The sequence below is a fragment of the Panthera leo genome, chromosome E2 (assembly GCF_018350215.1).
Source record: "Panthera leo isolate Ple1 chromosome E2, P.leo_Ple1_pat1.1, whole genome shotgun sequence".
Lineage (NCBI taxonomy): Eukaryota > Metazoa > Chordata > Mammalia > Carnivora > Felidae > Panthera > Panthera leo.
Genome location: NC_056693.1, coordinates 14980210 through 14997801, shown reverse-complemented (window position 1 = coordinate 14997801; position 17592 = coordinate 14980210). Strand labels below are relative to the sequence as shown.

General features: G+C 50.8%; 1 protein-coding gene across 1 annotated transcript; it reads left to right on the top strand.

Moving 5' to 3' along the window:
* Positions 1 to 1443: 1443 nt before the first annotated feature.
* Positions 1444 to 16326, top strand: ACP7 (acid phosphatase 7, tartrate resistant (putative)). Its single transcript, XM_042919955.1, has 12 exons — positions 1444 to 1564; positions 7788 to 7988; positions 8296 to 8478; positions 9352 to 9475; positions 9689 to 9751; positions 9849 to 9963; positions 10054 to 10161; positions 10252 to 10309; positions 10387 to 10454; positions 10565 to 10636; positions 13302 to 13439; positions 16096 to 16326. The coding sequence occupies exons 1-12, from the start codon at positions 1444 to 1446 to the stop codon at positions 16159 to 16161; spliced, it is 1317 nt and encodes a 438-aa protein (XP_042775889.1). The 3' UTR covers positions 16162 to 16326.
* Positions 16327 to 17592: the final 1266 nt, after the last annotated feature.

Below are 17592 nucleotides of genomic sequence, written 5' to 3'. Positions count from 1 at the left end.
GGGGATGGGAATCCGTGAGCTAAGCTTGGAGAAGGAGGAAGGTGGAAGGGGTTTAGAGGAAGACGAGCCAGCTGGAAAGGATGGGGGAATCGAATCGCCTGGGTCGCAGACCCCCGCTGCTGGCACACGTGGGTACCGCGGGATCTGGCAGCTCCAGGGGTGGGAGCCAGCGTCCGTGCCCTGGGGGCTCCGCAGGCGCGGGGTGGGGCGCCTGGGGGACCAGCTCAGCCTTACCTGTCTCGGCGCTCATCTGGTGGTCAACCTGGAGGTGGTGGCTGCGGCGTACCAAACCTTTCTGGGCCCCCCATCCCACGCCCCGCCCTGGGTGGGGGGGTGGGGCGCCCAGGACCGGCCGGACCTGTGTGGCCCGGGGCCCGGGTTGCCTGGGGAGCCTGTCACCTCGAGAAGGCAGGCTCTTCCGGGGCTGGGACAGCTGTGGGCGGCAGGATGCCACGATGCCTGCAAACTCATAAATACCGCCGCCGCACGGGTGGCCAGAGACGCGCGTGCGGGCAGCTGGCGCCCCCGAGGGTGAGCCGGGGACCGGGAGGGCGTCCCCCGCCCCAGCTCCCGGCGTCCGGGCTGACGGTCCTGGCCCGGCTGTGCCCCGGCAGGTCCTGGGGGAGCTGGAGAGCGAACGGGAGCCGGCCAGAAGGGGCTGGGGAGAAGGGGGGTGGGTATGCAGGTGCAGCGCGGGGGCGGGATTGGGGTCACCGAGGCAGGATGGGACGCTGGGGAGAGGGCAGAGAGGCTGGGGCCGCCTCCGGGAGGGTGGAATTCCGGGGGGGGATCTGGGGTTGGAGTGGGGGGTTGGGGTCACTAACACCACTGGAGGACCAAATAGAGAGCGACGACGAGGCCTGAGAGCCGAGTGCAATGCTAGGGGTGGAGGTAAAAAGGTGAAAAAGCTGCGGTTGCTGAGAGCAGGCGGAGTGCTGGTTACGGGGTTGCCAAGGGCAACTTGCTACCCCGAGCCCCCACCCCACTCCCAAACCTGTCACCGAGAGTGAGCTGCGCTTAACGGCAGGAGCTCTGGGGCCGGGACCCCTGGGTTCCAGTCCCGGCTCCATCACATCCCCAGCTGTGCCCTGAACCACTGTTGCTCATTTCCCTCCTGGGTGACACAGGGGACACCCGGTGACACGGGGATCATCACAGTAGCCACCACACATAGGAATGTTGTGAGGCGCCCGTGACTTAATCTATGCAAAGTGCCTAGCACACAGCGAGTCTCGGGACATCGGGCGCTTGGTAATGATCAACACGCTTGTTTTCCCTGCAGCATCCGGATAACCGTCCTGCCTCCCTCCCCCCAGCATCGCCTGCGCTCCCTCCACTCTGCCTCCCAGGCTCTTCGCGTGTTCCTGATCTTCGCGCTGTTCCGGAATCTGAGCTACTGTGGACCCCTCCCCTCCCCCATCTGTCCCTCACCGCCCCCTTACCATGCGCCTCCTTTGTCTCTGCTCGTCCTGCAGCTGTGTGCTCCTGTTTTTCTCCCTCGGAGTCCGAGGGGCCCCAGAGGCTCCCAGGGCCCCCCCTGAGCAAGTCCACCTGTCCTACCCGGGTAAGTTTCTGTGAGCACTTCTTGGGCATTTCCCCGGGAGGCCCAGTGGGTTGGGGGCTCCGGAATCCCATGCCAATTGTTGTGGGACCTTGGGCTTGCCCTTCCTGAGCCGCGGTTGTCTGCCTCTGTTAAATGGGGGTTCCGAGCAGTGGTGCTTCTGGCTGTGTGGGAAATGATTACCGCGTCCACCCGGTGGTAAGCATTCCCCAAAGGGGGCTGCTATTGTCCCTGCCCATTGTGTCCCCACAAAGCTGCCTCCTGATCCTTGATCTAGAGGCCGTGGTGCCCTGTGGCGGTAAGGCCTTGGACTCTGGAGCCTCTGTACCCAAACTTCCTGGGTTTTAATCCTAGTGTAAGTAGTTTAATCTTACTTACCTGCTGTGTGACCATGGGCCAGTGACTTAACCTCTCTGGTCTCAGCGTCCTCATCTGGAGAATGGGAAAATGTTAGTGTGACCTCACGGCGGGGAGTAAATGAGATATTACCTGTGAAGGGGCAAAGCGGAGCTTGGCCTGCGTGCATCCATGCTTCTCCCACATTTTTGTCTCAGGGCCTCTTGGCACAGCTAAAAATTATTGAGAACCTCAAAGACCTTTGGTTTATGTGAGTTATAGCCAAATATTTGCATCTTAGAAACTAAAACTGAGGCATTTACAAATTTTAAGTCATTTAACGTGAACACTAATAAATCCGCTCTGCATTAGGTAAATGGCATTTTTCATGAGATATTACTATGCAAAAGAAAAGAAATTTCATGAGAAGAGCAGCACTGGTTTACATCTTTCTAAGCCTCTTTAATGTCTGGCTTCATAGGAGGCAGCCAGATTCTCCCCACATCTGCTTCTGCTGCTGTTTCAATAGGTTGCTTTGGATGATACCTAGGAAGAAAATTTGGTTTCTCACGGGCACTTGGTTGAAACAGGGAGGAGGCTTTTTTCATTATTATTATTTTTTTAATTTTTTTAATGTTTTATTTATTTTTGAGACAGGGAGAGACAGAGCATGAACAGGGGAGGGTCAGAGAGAGGGAGACACAGAATCTGAAACAGGCTCCAGGCTCTGAGCTGTCAGCACAGAGCCCGATGCGGGGCTCAAACTCACGGACCGCGAGGTCATGACCTGAGCTGAAGTCGGCCGCTTAACCTACTGAGCCACCCAGGCGCCCCTCTTTATTATTTTTTTAATGTTTTATTTTATTTTTGAGAGAGAGAGAGAGAGATGGAGCATGAGCAGGGGAGGGGCAGAGAGAATGGGAGACACAGAATCTGAAGCAGGCTCCAGGCTCTGAGCTGGCAGCACAGAGCCCTCTGTGGGGCTTGAACTCATGAGAGGTGAGATCATGACCGATGCAGAAGTCAGACCCCCAACCGGCTGAGCCACCCAGGCGCCCCCGGAGAGCAGGCTTTTAAAAGGAGTTTCAAATTATTGTGCCTATAGCTTTTCGATAGCGCACCAAATCTCAGCACACAGCCCTGTCTGTCTTTCAAATAATTTTAGCTTTTTATTTTGCAATAATTTTAGACTTATGGAAGAGTTGCAGAGAGAGTGCAGAGTTCCTGTACCCCCTTCACCCAGCTTCCCGAAATGTCAATGTCTTACGTACCCGTGGTACCGTTGTCAAGGCTAAGAAATTAACATTGGCATCATATCACTAACTGAACTATGGACTTCACCCATCTTTCCACTAATGTCTTCATTCTAATCCAGGATCCAACCCACGACTCCACACTGCTTCTGACTCTATGTCTCTAATCTCCTCCTCTCTGTAACAGCTCCTGAGTCTTTCCTTGTTGGTTTTTTGTTTGTTTTAAAAAAAATTTATTTTTAACGTTTATTTATTTTTTTTTTTTAATTTTTTTTTTCAACGTTTTTTATTTATTTTTGGGACAGAGAGAGACAGAGCATGAACGGGGGAGGGTCAGAGAGAGAGAGGGAGACACAGAATCGGAAACAGGCTCCAGGCTCCGAGCCATCAACCCAGAGCCTGACGCGGGGCTCGAACTCACGGACCGCGAGATCGTGAGCTGGCTGAAGTCGGACGCTTAACCGACTGCGCCACCCAGGCGCCCCAACGTTTATTTATTTTTGAGACAGAGAGAGACAGAGCATGAGCGGGGGAGGGGCAGAGAGAGAGGGAGACACAGAATCAGAAGCAGGCTCCAGGCTCCGAGCCGTCAGCCCAGAGCCTGACGCGGGGCTTGAACTCACGGACCGTGAGATCGTGACCTGAGCTGAAGTCGGACGCTTAACCAACTGAGCCACCCAGGTGCCCCTGTTTGTTTGTTTTTTTAATGTCCTTGACACTTGAGGAAGAGCGTGGCCTAAAGGTTAGTTGCAATGTAGAACCTGAAACTCACAAACACACTGCTTTGGCGTTTGTTGACCAACTGACCCAGGACAAGGCACTTTGCCTGGAAGCCTCTGTAAAATGGAACAACGATAAAACCCATCTCATGGTGCTGCTGTGGAAATCCAGTGGGATGACAGCTGTCCCTTGTTTGGCCTGCACAGTAACAAGAGCAAATAGACTCTTACTAAGTCCCTCAGATAGATAACTCACTTCACCTCAAATTGGATCTTATGCTGTAGGTACTATTGGTACTCCCATTTTACAGGAGCATAAACTGAGGCTCGTGGCGGTGAGGAGTCTGACCCTGGGTCACGCAGTCTGGAATTTGAACGCAGGCAGGCTGGCTCAAGAGCCTAAGATATTTGTTTTAAAACTTTAACTTGTACTCATTAAAAAAATTTTTTTTTAATATATTTATTTATTTTCGAGAGACAGAGCGCAAGCGGGGGAGGGGCAGAGAGAAAAGGAGACCCAGAATCCAAAGCAGGCTCCAGGCTCCGAGCTGTCAGCACAGAGCCCAACGCGGGGCTCGAACTCACAAACCGTGAGTTCATGACCTGAGTTGAAGTCAGATGCTTAACCGACTAAGCCACCCAGGTGCCCCCCCCCCCCCGCTTGTACTAATTTTAGATTTAACAGAAAATTAGAGTTTCCTTCTCCCCCTGTTTCTCTTAGTGTTATGTTAGCGTCTTACATAATTACGGTCTGATTAAGCCGGGAGGTTAACATCGGTACAATACTGTTAACTGAACTAGAGACCCTGTTCCTATGTCAGCACTTTTTCCGCTTGGTTATTTTGTCATTCAGCATTTAGCTGTTCTCCTTAGTCATCTCCAATCTGCCAGTTGCAAAGTCTTTCCTTGTCTTTCGTGCTCTCGACATTACTTAGCACTGAGCAGTTATTTTGTAGGGTAGCCCTCATTTGGGGCTGGTCAGGCATTTTCTCAAGATTAGGATGAAGTTATGGGTTTTTCTGGCAAGACTATGACCGCTGCGATGTTGTGTCTTTCCCGGTACCTGTTATCAGAGAGTTCATGATGCTGACACAGTTTATGGCTGTTACTGAGGCTGTTAACCTTCACCGCCTGGTTACAGGGGTGCCTTGCTGGGTTTCTCCAGGGCAGGATTTTTATTCTTCCCTTTGTGGTTAATGAGTATCTTGGGGGAGATTCCTTGAGACCATGCAAATGAATGTTTCTCTTGAAACTTCCTCCAGCCAATTTTGGCAGCTGCCAGTGGATCTTGCCTGCAACAATTGTTAGGTGGTGTTTGCCTAATTGTGACTTTGTAACTTTCTAATTCCCTGTCTCCATCTAACGGAAACTTTTCTGTAGGGAAAGCTGTTCCTTCCCCCCTTCATCCATCCATCCATCCATCCATCCATCCATCCATTCATTCATTCTTTTATGTCAGTATAGACTTACAGATACCCACTGTTCCATCGGTTAAATATACAGTACTATTGTTATTTACTTTGTGGCTCAAACTGTCCCAGATTTGGTCTTCTGGATTTCTTTCAGATTGGCTTCTGTGTTCTTTCAACAAACCCCCATCATTTTTGGAGCACTCCCTCTTTTTCTGGGACCATAGGTTATTCCAGGCTTATCTTGTATATTTCCTGCCCCATCTTTGGAATCAACCGCTTATCCAAGGAGCCCCAGTTTCTTTCAGTGGAGAATGGGTATTTAGAAACTAAGATCTGAGCACTCGGTGTGCTCGCGGCTACCGAGGTATCCTTGCTTCCAGGCCCTTTCACAGAGCTAGGCAGCATGTGTGTGTGTCACACGCGCATGCGCACATCTGTATTTTCGCGTCTATCTGTGTGTATACACTACATACCATGAGATCATGCTGATACCTCTGATTCTAAATCGAGGATTTATTTTGGCCATTTTCTTTCCTTGTTTGTAATTTCTCTCACCAGCATCGAGAAACCTACCTTCCACTTCTACAACATGCTTGCTTATTTGCTCAATGCGAGTATGGGCATAAAGCGGTTCCGGAGAACCTTTAGTAGGCGACAACGTGTGTGTGGTCCTTTTCCGCTGTAGTCCTTTTATTTTTTATTTTTCTGAAAGCAGAGAGGTTTTGGGTTTTTGTTTTTTTAAGGTTTATTTTATTTATTTTGAGAGAGACAGAGACAACGTGGGTCAGAGAGGGGCAGAGAGAGAGGGAGACCCAGAATCTGAAGCAGTTCCAGTCTCTGAGCTGTCAGCACAGAGCCCAACGGGGCGCCCGAACCCACAAACCGGGAGATCATGACCTGAACTGAAATCAAAAGTCAGGCACTTAACCGACTGAGCCACCCAGGCGCCCCACCCCTGTTCACTTTTTAAGTATAGTTACCTCCATTGGTCGGTATTTATATTCCATACTGGCTTCTCCCCACCTCCTGGGTGGCTTTAATTGTTAGTTTATTCGGGGCGTGTGTGAAGGAAATTTGAAGCGGGACTATAATTCTAAGAGTCAGAATTACACAAAAAAGGTAGTGTTTTCTCCCTTGGTCTTTCCTGCTCCGTTCCTGTCCCCCCCTTTTCTACCCCATCCACCCCATGTAAGTAACCCATCTATTTCCTTTCTGCCGTATCCTTCCTGTATTTCTTTGGTAGAAACGAGTAGATAACTTGTGTATATCCTCTTACATGAAGAGTAGCTGACTATAGGCACAAATAAGGGAGGGGCAGAGAGAGAGAGGGAGACACAGAATCCCAAGCAGGCTCCAGGCTCCGAGCTGTCAGCACAGAACCGGGCGCGGGGCTTGAACTCACCAACCGCGAGATCATGACCTGAGTCGAAGGCGGACGCTTAACTGAGCCACCCAGGTACCCCGACATTTAAGAATTTTGAACTGTCACTTAAAAGTTTGGATTTCTGGGGTGCCTGGGTGGTTCAGCCCGTTAAGGGGCCAGCTCTTGATTTCGGCGCAGGACGTGATCTCACGGTTCGTGGGATTGAGCCCCGCATCCCGCTCCGCGCTAAAGCATGGAACCTGCTTGGGATTCTCACTCTCTCTCTCTTTCTGTCTCAAAATAGATAAATACATTTTAAAAAATGTTTTAAAAAGTTTGTATTTGTGTGTACATCTATATATCTATATCTATGTCTATGTAATGTAAAACCACCACATAGAGACTTAGTCTAGAAGTTGACAGATTTCGTGGCACTGGGCCCACATGGTGGCTGTCACCAGAGCCAGCGATGGCCGCCCCTTTGAGATAGGGCAGGGTCTACAGTTGGCCACACACACCATAACTCCTTGCTGCCTTATTCCTTCCAGCTGGCCCTTGTCTCCGTTTATATTACCCAGCAGGCTTCTAGACATCTAAATTTATAACCCCTAAATAATATCAGGTATGGGGGTGCCTGGTGACATTGGGGAGCCTACCTGAGATTCTCTCTCTCTCTGCCCCTCCCCAGCTCGCGCTCTCTCACTCTCTCTCTCAAATAAATAAATTAAAAAAAAAAATTTTTTTTAAATCATGTATGTAAAGTGGCACAAGGTCTGCCCAGAGTGAATAATGATATTAATAATGTAATCCTAGCTGCACTGTTACAGGTGCTTTACTTGTATTTACTCACCTAAGCCTCATCAAAACCCTGTAGAGTAGATATTATCGTCATTCTACCTTACAGGTGAGGAAACTGGGGCTCAGAGAGGTGAAGCGACTTGCTCAGGGAAGCACAGCTTAGAAACGGCAGAGCCGGGATTGAACTTGGGGAGCTCCGGAACTGTGTCCCTTGACTCCTCGGTGTTCCGGAGCTCTTAGTTATTGGCCCTCGCTCTCTGTGCATCCTTCCCTTCCCCCCCTCTCAGCCCCCCCCCCCCCCCCCCGGCCTCACCGCCCAGCCCCACTCTGTTCCTTTCTCCCCAGGTGAGCCAGGCTCCATGACGGTAACCTGGACCACATGGGTCCCCACCCACTCTGAAGTGCAGTTTGGCCTACAGTTGACGGGGCCCCTGCCCCTCCGGGCCCAGGGCACCTTCAGCCCCTTCGTGGATGGGGGCATCCTCCGGCGGAAGTTCTATATACACCGAGTCACGCTGCGGGGGCTGCTGCCGGGGGTCCAGTACGGTGAGAGGGGCCCCGGACCCAAGTGTTGAGGGGAGCAGGAAGAGGAGTGCGGTGTAGACTAGAAGCTACTACCACCAGCAGGGGGCTCGGGCTGGGCTGGTAACTGCTCTGTTTACCCGGACCCCATTGTAGGAGACCTTGAAGATGAAAATGGAAGGCGCTGGGGTCCGGGGCCGGGTGGACCAGAGGGCACGGGTCAGAACCCTTCGATTCCCCACCGCCTCCCCCCACCAGCTGAAGGTGGATGGCGGTGGAGGAGACGGCCGGGGGTGCCCCTCGCTGACCACGACCTTTCCCTTTCCCTCAGTTTACCGCTGCGGCAGTTCTCGGGGCTGGAGCCGTCGGTTCCGCTTCAGGGCCCTGAAGAACGGTCCCCACTGGAGTCCCCGCCTGGCTGTGTTTGGGGACCTGGGGGCTGACAACCCGAAGGCCTTACCCCGGCTGCGCAGGGACACCCAGCAGGGCATGTATGATGCTGTTCTCCATGTGGGTGAGGCATCGGCAAGGGTGCGCCCGGAGGTGTGGGGTGGGGCGTGGGTGGGAGGACTGTTGAGGGGACCTGGCCGGGGCCAGTGTGGTTCTGAAGGGACCGGGGATGCGCCTGACCTTGGCGATGGTGTCTATGGTTAACCAGAACGCGCGGGTGAGAATCCCAGCTCCAACACGTAGAGCGTTGCTTTTGTCCTCTGCGTTATTCCCCTGTGACAGCTGAGACTGGGTCAGAATTCACGGGACTGTCGTCATGACTAAATAGTTGACATTGCCCAGCATGCTGTAAGTGCTACATGTTCATTGTCATTATCATTGCTGCTGTGGCTTCAAGGGACAGGGAAACAGATGGGAGATGGAGATTGGGGCTGATAAGGTTCAAGGCCGCAGACTCTGGAATCAGACTCTCGGGGCTTGATTCCTGGGTCTTTACTAGCCAGCCTTGTGACCTTGCACGGGCCCCCTGGGCCTCAGTTTCCCCATTTGAAGTGAGGTCATAATAATATCCACCTCAGAGGGTGTATTGAAGATTCAGGTGATCAAGAATGTAAAGCATTTGGAACTGTGCCTGGTACGAAACCAGTATCAGACTGTCGGTCTTAACATCGTTGTCCTGGGAGGGGACAAGAGGGCGGGCAAAGATGTGGGCCGGTGTAATCAGAGCACAGGAGACCAGCACGGTCCTGCGGGGGGAGGGGCTCAGACCAGAGGTTCGGGGAAACAGTCCCAAGGGCACATGTGGGTGGGTGTGAGGTAGGGATCGGAGAACCGGGATGGCTCCGAGCCGGAGTTACAGCCGACTGAGCAGCTGTCTCAGTCCTGGCAGAAGGAGAGCCGGGCCTGGGTCCTCACTCTCTCCCCGCCCGCCCCTCAGGAGACTTTGCCTACAACATGGATCAGGACAACGCGCGCGTCGGCGACAAGTTCATGCGGCTCATCGAACCTGTGGCCGCCAGTCTGCCCTACATGACCTGCCCTGGGAATCATGAAGAGCGCTAGTGAGGGCCGAGGGCTTCAGGGTGGGCGGGGGCCTGAGCGGTGAAAACAGATGTGTCCTTCTTAGTGTCTCACCTTAGTCCCTCGTGCTGCAGCTGCTGATTAGTGGAGATAAGGGCTAGGCTGGGAGCCAGACCCAGCCCGGAAGTGGGGAGGTGGGGGTGGGACCGGAGAACCCAGAGTCTCTTCCCACCCCTTTATTTCCTTTTATCCAGCAACTTCTCTCACTACAAGGCTCGCTTCAGCATGCCGGGGAACAACCAAGGCCTGTGGTACAGGTAATCTGGGGGACCTGGGGGACTGGCTCCCCTCCCCCGAAGGGCGGGAGATGCAGAGGAGACCCCGCCTTCGACCCATGCCCTTTGACCCCTCCAGCTGGGATCTGGGCCCTGCGCACATCATCTCCTTCTCCACCGAAGTGTATTTCTTCCTCAATTATGGCCGCCACCTCGTGGAGAGACAGTTCCACTGGCTGGAGAGCGACCTCCAGGTAACCTGGCTGGAGGTCCCCTCTCATCCCCTGACCAGCCTGCCCTCCCCTCCCCTCTCCCTGCCTCTCACTCCGGGCCCTTCTCTCCAGAAAGCCAATAAGAACCGGGCGGCCCGGCCGTGGATCATCACCATGGGCCACCGGCCCATGTACTGTTCCAACGCAGACTTGGACGACTGTACATGGCATGAAAGCAAGGTGGGGACCCCCTCCCCGGGGGCGGGGTGCCGAGCGCCACGTGGGGGGCCGGCCCGATTCACCACTCACCTCCTCTGTCGCCCTGCCCAGGTTCGCAAAGGCCTCCTTGGCAAGTTGTATGGGTTGGAGGACCTTTTCTACAAACACGGTGAGTGACCCGGGGGAGTTCCCCGCCCCCGATCTCTCCAGGGTCAAGGGGCTTGACCCCCGCTTTTTCTGTCTCAGGGGTCGACCTGCAGCTGTGGGCTCACGAGCACTCGTACGAACGGCTGTGGCCCATTTACGACTACCAGGTGAGGCTCAGGGAGGGCCAAGGGCCCGTGTGGCCGGTGTCAGTGGACCCCTGGACGCCCCGGGGTGTGGCCTGTTGTGACATGCCCCTCCTCCTCGCTCCCTTCTCCAGGTGTTTAATGGCAGCCGAGAGATGCCGTATACCAACCCCCGAGGCCCCGTCCACATCATCACTGGATCTGCTGTGAGCAGGGCGGGAAGGGGGCGCCTTCGGCTTCTTGCCTCTTGACTTTCATCGCCTCTTGTACTGGCCTCGGTGCCAGGTGCTTTGTATAGTCACCGTCACCAACTCTCAACCCGAGAGCGTTAGGTGCCCCTAGTAGCATGCCCATTGTACAGATGTGGAAACAGAGGCACAGGCAGTCAGATGCTCGTTCAGTAGTGGGTTCAGTAAGTGGCAGGGGTTGCCCCGGTCACCGGATGATCCAGGGGCACCGGGCTTATCATTATCCTCATCGCACCTCAACTCCAGACTAGTCCCATTCCCCCGAGCTTCTCACTAACGACCGCCCCCTGTTCCGGGATCCCACACTGTGTCCAGTATCTTGTGTCTCCCGAGTCTTGTCCCATCGGTGATGGTTCCTCCGTCTTCCGTTGTCGTTCATCCTTCACATTGCGGAAGACTCCCGGCCAGTTGTCTGGCAGAATGGCCCTTGGGTCTGGGCATGTCTGACGCTGAGCCTCGGGTTATGCATTCGGGGCAAGACAGTGCCCGGACGTCACCCAGAAGTGATGGTGTGACCGGGGATGACGGGCCGTCTGCGTGTCTCATTCCTGGAGGTGTTTCCCTGCGTCACCTGGTGAAGGAGGTGTCTGCTGGGTTCCTCCACCGTGAATGTATTATGGCTCCCTTTCTAATTAATAAGTGTCTTCAGGGAGATACTTTGCCGCCATGCAAATATCCCGTCTGTCCTCAAGCTTTCACCCACTGAGTGTTGAATCCCTTGGCGGGTCTTGCCAGCAAGAATTATTACTGTGGTGTTCTAACGGGGAGCTTCTATTTCCCGCGTTCCTCCTAGATTTATTAATTAGAAGCCTCCCATGAGGAAAAGTTGTCCCTTCTGTTCCATTTATGTAGTTAGTTATTGATTTATACCAGTCTGGACTCCCAGGTAATGATTCTATCCTGTGGGCGATAATCTGATACGACCGCTATTGCCTTACTGCTCCTGTTTGGGCCACTGGGAAGGCTTCCGGTCAGGTGCTGTGTTTTTTTTCCCACATGCCCCTGTCATTTGGTGAGCACTTCCTTATTTTTTGGCGCTCCAAGGTGCTCCAGGATCATCTTGTGTTTTCCTGCCCCCCCCCCGCCCTCTGCCTTGCAATCACTCATTTCTGCAAGGAGAGAGGGCTTGTTTTTTAAGCCAGTTCTTAACAAATCAGGACGATCAAAGTAAGAACCACTTGTGACAAAAGTTCAAACAGTGCAGGGGGCAGGAGGTGAACACCAGCTCTCCACACCCCTTCGTAGTCCTACTCTGTTGTTCTGGCTCTTGGATGGCATTTTAGAATGTTCTCTGCATGTACAACGGAGTCATTGTCTTGATAGAGATGTGTTACTATATTGCCCACTTTTAAAAAACAACTTGGATCATGCTTCATACCCTAGGGGTTCTCAGCTTTGGTGCGCATACCATGGGGAAGTTTTAAAACTCCCATGTCTGGGCCCCACTCCACAACAAACATGAGAATCTTCGAGAAAGGGGCCCTGACATTGGCCCCGTGTTGGCCACCACCTGGAGCAGGAAATAGACTGTGGTCAGCACCAGAAGACTCGTCATACCCCTACGTGATCGCTGTTCTGAACTTTAATCAGCAGAGATTGGTTTTTTTCTTTGATTTTAAATTTTGACATTCCTTCAGACTCCCAGAACAGTTGCAAAAATACAAAGACTTTCCATATCCCCTTTACCAACATTTCCCAAGTGTGAACATTTAGCTGCCTTTGTTGTAATCTCTATGTTATTTTATTTGCTGTAGTTATTATTCTATTATTAATGTTCTATAATTTTATCTTATTATATATAATTATTACTAATATATATTATTACTCCTGGAGAGATCATTTGGGACTCTGCCAATATCTGGCTATTCCTCAAACTTTCACCATTAGTTTCACGATCTACTGATGATTCTTGCTTCCATCTGTTATTACAGTGATGGCTGCTTCCATCCGTTATTATAGTGATGGCTGCTTCCATTAGTTATTATAGTGATGGCTGCTTCCATCCGTTATTATAGTGATGGCTGCTTCCATTTGTTATTATAGTGATGGCTGCTTCCATTAGTTATTATAGTGATGGCTGCTTCCATTAGTTATTACAATGATGGCAGTCCCTCATGGTCTCTGCTCATGTCGCCTGGTGTTTGTTGTTTGTAGAGGATGAGCACACCCTCTCCCCCAGGCACTGGTGATTTAAAAAGCTTTCTTGGGGAGTCTGCTGTGCAGCCAGTGTTGAGACCCACCGGTTTTTATCTATTTTGCATTTTCCCTTTTATTATCCATCTTGGCCACCTTTCTGTAGAGCCCTGCTTTGTGATGGCTGTGCTATAATTTATTTAACGGACCCCCACTGATGGGCATTTGGGTGACTTCCAGCTCAGGGCTTTTACAGAAAATGCTGCAGTGGGCAGTCTTTTCCAGCCATGCACTTTTCTAGAAGTCAGAGACCCAGGGCACAGGAAGCCTGGCTGGGTCGAAACCCTCAATGCTGAGCATCAGTGAGGTCAAGTCTTAACGGATTTTGCCCTCCTTGGGGGCAGGAGGGTCCTGGCCCTGGAGGTTGTTTCTGCTCCTTGTGGGTCCTCCACCCTCCCCAGCCCTGGGTCTGAATGATTCTATCTGGCAGGGCTGTGAGGAGCGGCTGACCCCCTTCTCCCTCTTCCCGCGGCCCTGGAGCGCCTTGCGCGTGAAAGAGTACGGGTACACGCGGCTGCACATCCTCAATGGAAGCCACATCCACATCCAGCAGGTGTCCGACGACCAGGTCAGTGAACAGTGGTCCAATCACCTCCCTGAGTAACCGGGCCTGGCGTGTTCTGGAGTCAAGTGGTTAAAAACAGGGACTTCAGGGGTGCCTGGGTGGCTCAGTCGGTTAAGCGGCCCATTTACTCTCAGGTCATGATCTCCCGCTTTGTGAGTTCGAGCCCACATTGGTCTCTGTGCTGACAGCTCAGAGCCTGCTTCGAGTTCTGTGTCTCCCCTCTCTCTGCTCCTGCCTTGCTCACCCTCTGTTTCTCTCTCTCTCTCAAAAAAAATGAACATTAAAAAATTAAAAAAACCAAAACCAAAACAAAACAAAAAACAAAAACACACGGACTCCAGAGCTGGAAATCCTGGGTTCAAATCCTGCCTCTGCTACTTACCAGCTGGATGACCTCGAACAACTTATTTCAACTATTTGAGCCACAATTTTCCCATCTGTTAAAGGGGATGATAATAGTTGAATGACTTATGATAGAGAAGTGCTGAGAACAGTTTCCCAAACATGGTAAATTCCATAGGTGTTTATCAACATGAAGCAGGGACTGAAAGAGGTGGGAAACCAATATGACATGTGGGTGGCTGAGACGGCTTAAGGTTAGATGCACCCAAATAATCACGGTTCACCATTATTTTTGCCACTGTAATTTTATTTTTTTTATTTTTTATTTTTTTTATTTTTTTTTCAACGCTTTTTATTTATTTTTGGGACAGAGAGAGACAGAGCATGAACGGGGGAGGGGCAGAAAGAGAGGGAGACACAGAATCGGAAACAGGCTCCGAGCCATCAGCCCAGAGCCTGACGCGGGGCTTGAACTCACAGACCGCGAGATCGTGACCTGGCTGAAGTCGGACGCTTAACCGACTGCGCCACCCAGGCGCCCCAACCACTGTAATTTTAAAATAATAATTATGATGATGATTTATTGAGCACCTGTTGTATATCCGATGCTGTGCTAGATGCTTTCCATCTCGTAGTATTTGAATCACGAGAACCATCACATGGGGTGGGTTTTCTTTCCATTTTACAGATGAGATAACTGAGGCTTAGAGACAGGAAATAATTTTCCAAGGGTCACACAGCTGGAGGGTGACAAAGCTGGGATATGACCCTGAAGACCATATTCTTTTCTTCTTCTTCTTCTTCTTCTTCTTCTTCTTCTTCTTCTTCTTCTTCTTCTCCTCCTCCTCCTCCTTCTTCTTCTTCTTCTTCTTCTCCCCCTCCCCCCTCCTCAACTATGTTCTTTTTATTATAAATAACTTCCATTTATCGAGCCCCACGCGCTCCGGGGGTAGGCTTATGTGTTATCCCATTCGGTTCTCCCAGTGTGTAGAATATGGAAGGTAAGGCTCAGAGTTGGATAATGTGCTTACAGTCATGGAGAGAGAGCCGTTGCACTGGGATGTAAGTGAGGTTTGTCTGACTCTGGGGTTTGTGCTTATAATAATATCCGACACTTATACAATCCTTGCCATGCTCTGGGGCCCCTTCAGAAACATCCTTCGGGGTGCCTGGGTGGCTCAGTCGGTTGGGCATGGGCCTCTGGGTTTCAGCTCGGGTCATGATCTCACAGTTCATGGGTCTGAGTCTCAGGTCCGGCTCTGCACCGGCAGAGTGGATCCTGCTTAGGATTCTCTCTCTCCCCCCTCCCCGCCCCTCCCCTACATGTGCACACACGCACTCTCCCTCAAAATACATAAACTTTTAAAAATATAAAAAATAAAAATTGGCGCCAAAAAAATAAATAAAAATAAAAAATAATAAAAATAAGTAAAAAATAAAAATAAATAAAAGTAAAAAACAATAAAAATAAGTAAAAAATAAAATAAATAAAAATAAAAAATGATAAAAGTAAGTAAAAAATAAATAAAAATAATAAATAATAAATAATAAAAATAAGTAAAATATAAAATAAATAAAAATAAAAACAATACAAGTAAGTAAAAATAAAATAAAAATAAAAAAATAAAAGTAAATAAAAATAAAAAATAATAAAAATAAGAAGTAAATAAAAATAAAAAATAATAAAGGTAAATAAAAATAAAAATAAAAATAAAAATAATAAAAATAAGTAAGAAATAAATAAAAATAAAAAATAATAAAATTAAGTAAAAATAAAATAAAAATAAAAAAATAAAAGTAAATAAAAATAAAAAATAATAAAAATAAGAAGTAAATAAAAATAAAAAATAATAAAGGTAAATAAAAATAAAAATAAAAATAAAAATAATAAAAATAAGTAAGAAATAAATAAAAATAAAAAATAATAAAATTAAGTAAAAATAAAATAAAAATAAAAAATAAAAGTAAATAAAAATAAATAAAAATAAATAATAAAAATAAGTAAGAAATAAATAAAAATAAAAAATAATAAAAGTAAGTAAAAAATAATAAAAATAAAAATAAAACATAAATAAAACATAAATTTAAAAAGCCCTCTACAAATAATCTCATTTCATTCCTACAAGATCTATGATGTACGTGCTATAACTATCATGCCCATTTTTCAGATGAGGAAAACTGAGGTTCAGAGAGGTCTAGCAATTTGTCCGGTCTCACACAGCCCATTAAAGGTAGAGCTGGAATTTGAATCCAAGTCCGTGGCCCTGGAGTCTGAACGTCCAGCTGTCATTACCTCCTTTGTTTTTGTCCCTTGCAGGACGGGAAGATTGTGGACGACGTCTGGGTGGTGAGACCCCTGCTTGGCCGGATGATGTACCTCTAGGCCCAGGGGCAGCCCTGGTCAGGAGCCCTGGGCCTTGCTGCCTTGGCTAGTGTGACCGGACGCTGCCCAGGCCCGGGTGGAGAGTCAGGGCGGGCCTTGTCTCCCAGCCCTTCTGAGGCCCCATGTGGGGTGGACACAGCCCTCCGGGAGCTGGGGCCGCTCTCCCCTCCTGGAGAGGTGGGGGTGCCCTCTGGCTGTAACGAGAGGGCAGGTGTACAGGCACCGAGTGAGGCGGGCGGTGGGCAGCCCTGCTCTCCTGCATAGCACTGACGGGGCGGGGCGCCCACGGGGCCTCTGGAATAAAGAGGCTCATCGCTGCGACTCTGCACTTCCGCTGGGGGTGCCCCCTGGCCCGTCTCCTCTCCCTCCCGCGCATCACCGGCCCCGAGTCAGCAGGGTGGGCACGGCCGTCATGACACCACTCTCCGGCAGGTGGCGCTGGTGACTCTCTCCTGGGCGGGCCTTCCGGCCCAAGGCGTGCCAACCGGTGTTGCTTTGTGCCTCAGTTTCCCAGCCCAGCACTGATTTATCCTGGAGGGGAGAAGTGTTAACACTCTTGCCTCCAAGCTAGTGGTGCTTACACGGACCTGCCTGTTTTCTTCCCCTTTCCCCTTCCTCTTCTCAGCCCCCTCTGTCTTTCTCCTTGACCCTTATTTACTGGGCGTCTACCGTGTACCAGGCCCTGTTCTCAGCCCTGGGGGACCGCTGTGAACAAGTCCGAGATCTCTGCCTTCACGGAACTCATGCCCTAACCAGGGGGTCAGAGAGCAAACACAATAAGAAAAATCGGAAGCAGGGTAGCTATTGATAAGTTCTCCCCCAAAGCAGGGAAGGGCCATGAGGGGGGACACTTGTAATTTTCACCAGGACAATCAGGGAGACCTCACTGAGAGGGTGACATTTGATCTGAAGGAGTCAGAGGGAGTAGCCACAGGAGCAGAGTGTTCTGGGCAGAGGAACAGCCAGTGCAAAGGCCCTGAGGCAGAAACGTGGCTGGCCCTGCCGGGGTGTCGAAGTGGAAGTGGAGGCCGGGGCGGCTGGGGCAGAGAGAGTGAGGGGGAGAGAGGGGCAGAGAGGGGTGACAGGGAAAGATCAGAGGACTTTGTCCTCTATCCTATGTGCAGTGGAGCCACAGGAGGGCTCTGAGCTGGTGACAGACCTCTGACTCCGGGAATCCAAGGCTGAGCTGGGCTCCAGCCCCAGGGCTCAGGCCTTCCCTGAGGGAGCCCGTGGGTCCCCAGCTCTGCAGGCTCACCTCGTCTTAATCATTCTATGAGCTGCACGGGCTCAGCTTTCTCAAACCAGCCCATCCCCGGGCTGACACTTTCTGGGAGGGTGGGTCTGTCTCCCCCACTGGACTGTCCATCCCGGGAGGGCGGTGCCCAGGGCTCTCCCCGGCATAGCCCAGCACAAGGTAGGTGCTTAATAAAT

Excerpts from the sequence above, each read along its gene's own strand:
- ACP7 (XM_042919955.1), top strand. The coding sequence starts at position 1,444 with ATGCGCCTCCTTTGTCTCTGCTCGTCCTGCAGCTGTGTGCTCCTGTTT. Across the intron at positions 9,476-9,688 it reads GGGAATCATGAAGAGCGCTA|CAACTTCTCTCACTACAAGG; the intron begins GTGAGGGCCGAG and ends CCTTTTATCCAG. Across the intron at positions 9,964-10,053 it reads GGCTGGAGAGCGACCTCCAG|AAAGCCAATAAGAACCGGGC; the intron begins GTAACCTGGCTG and ends CCTTCTCTCCAG.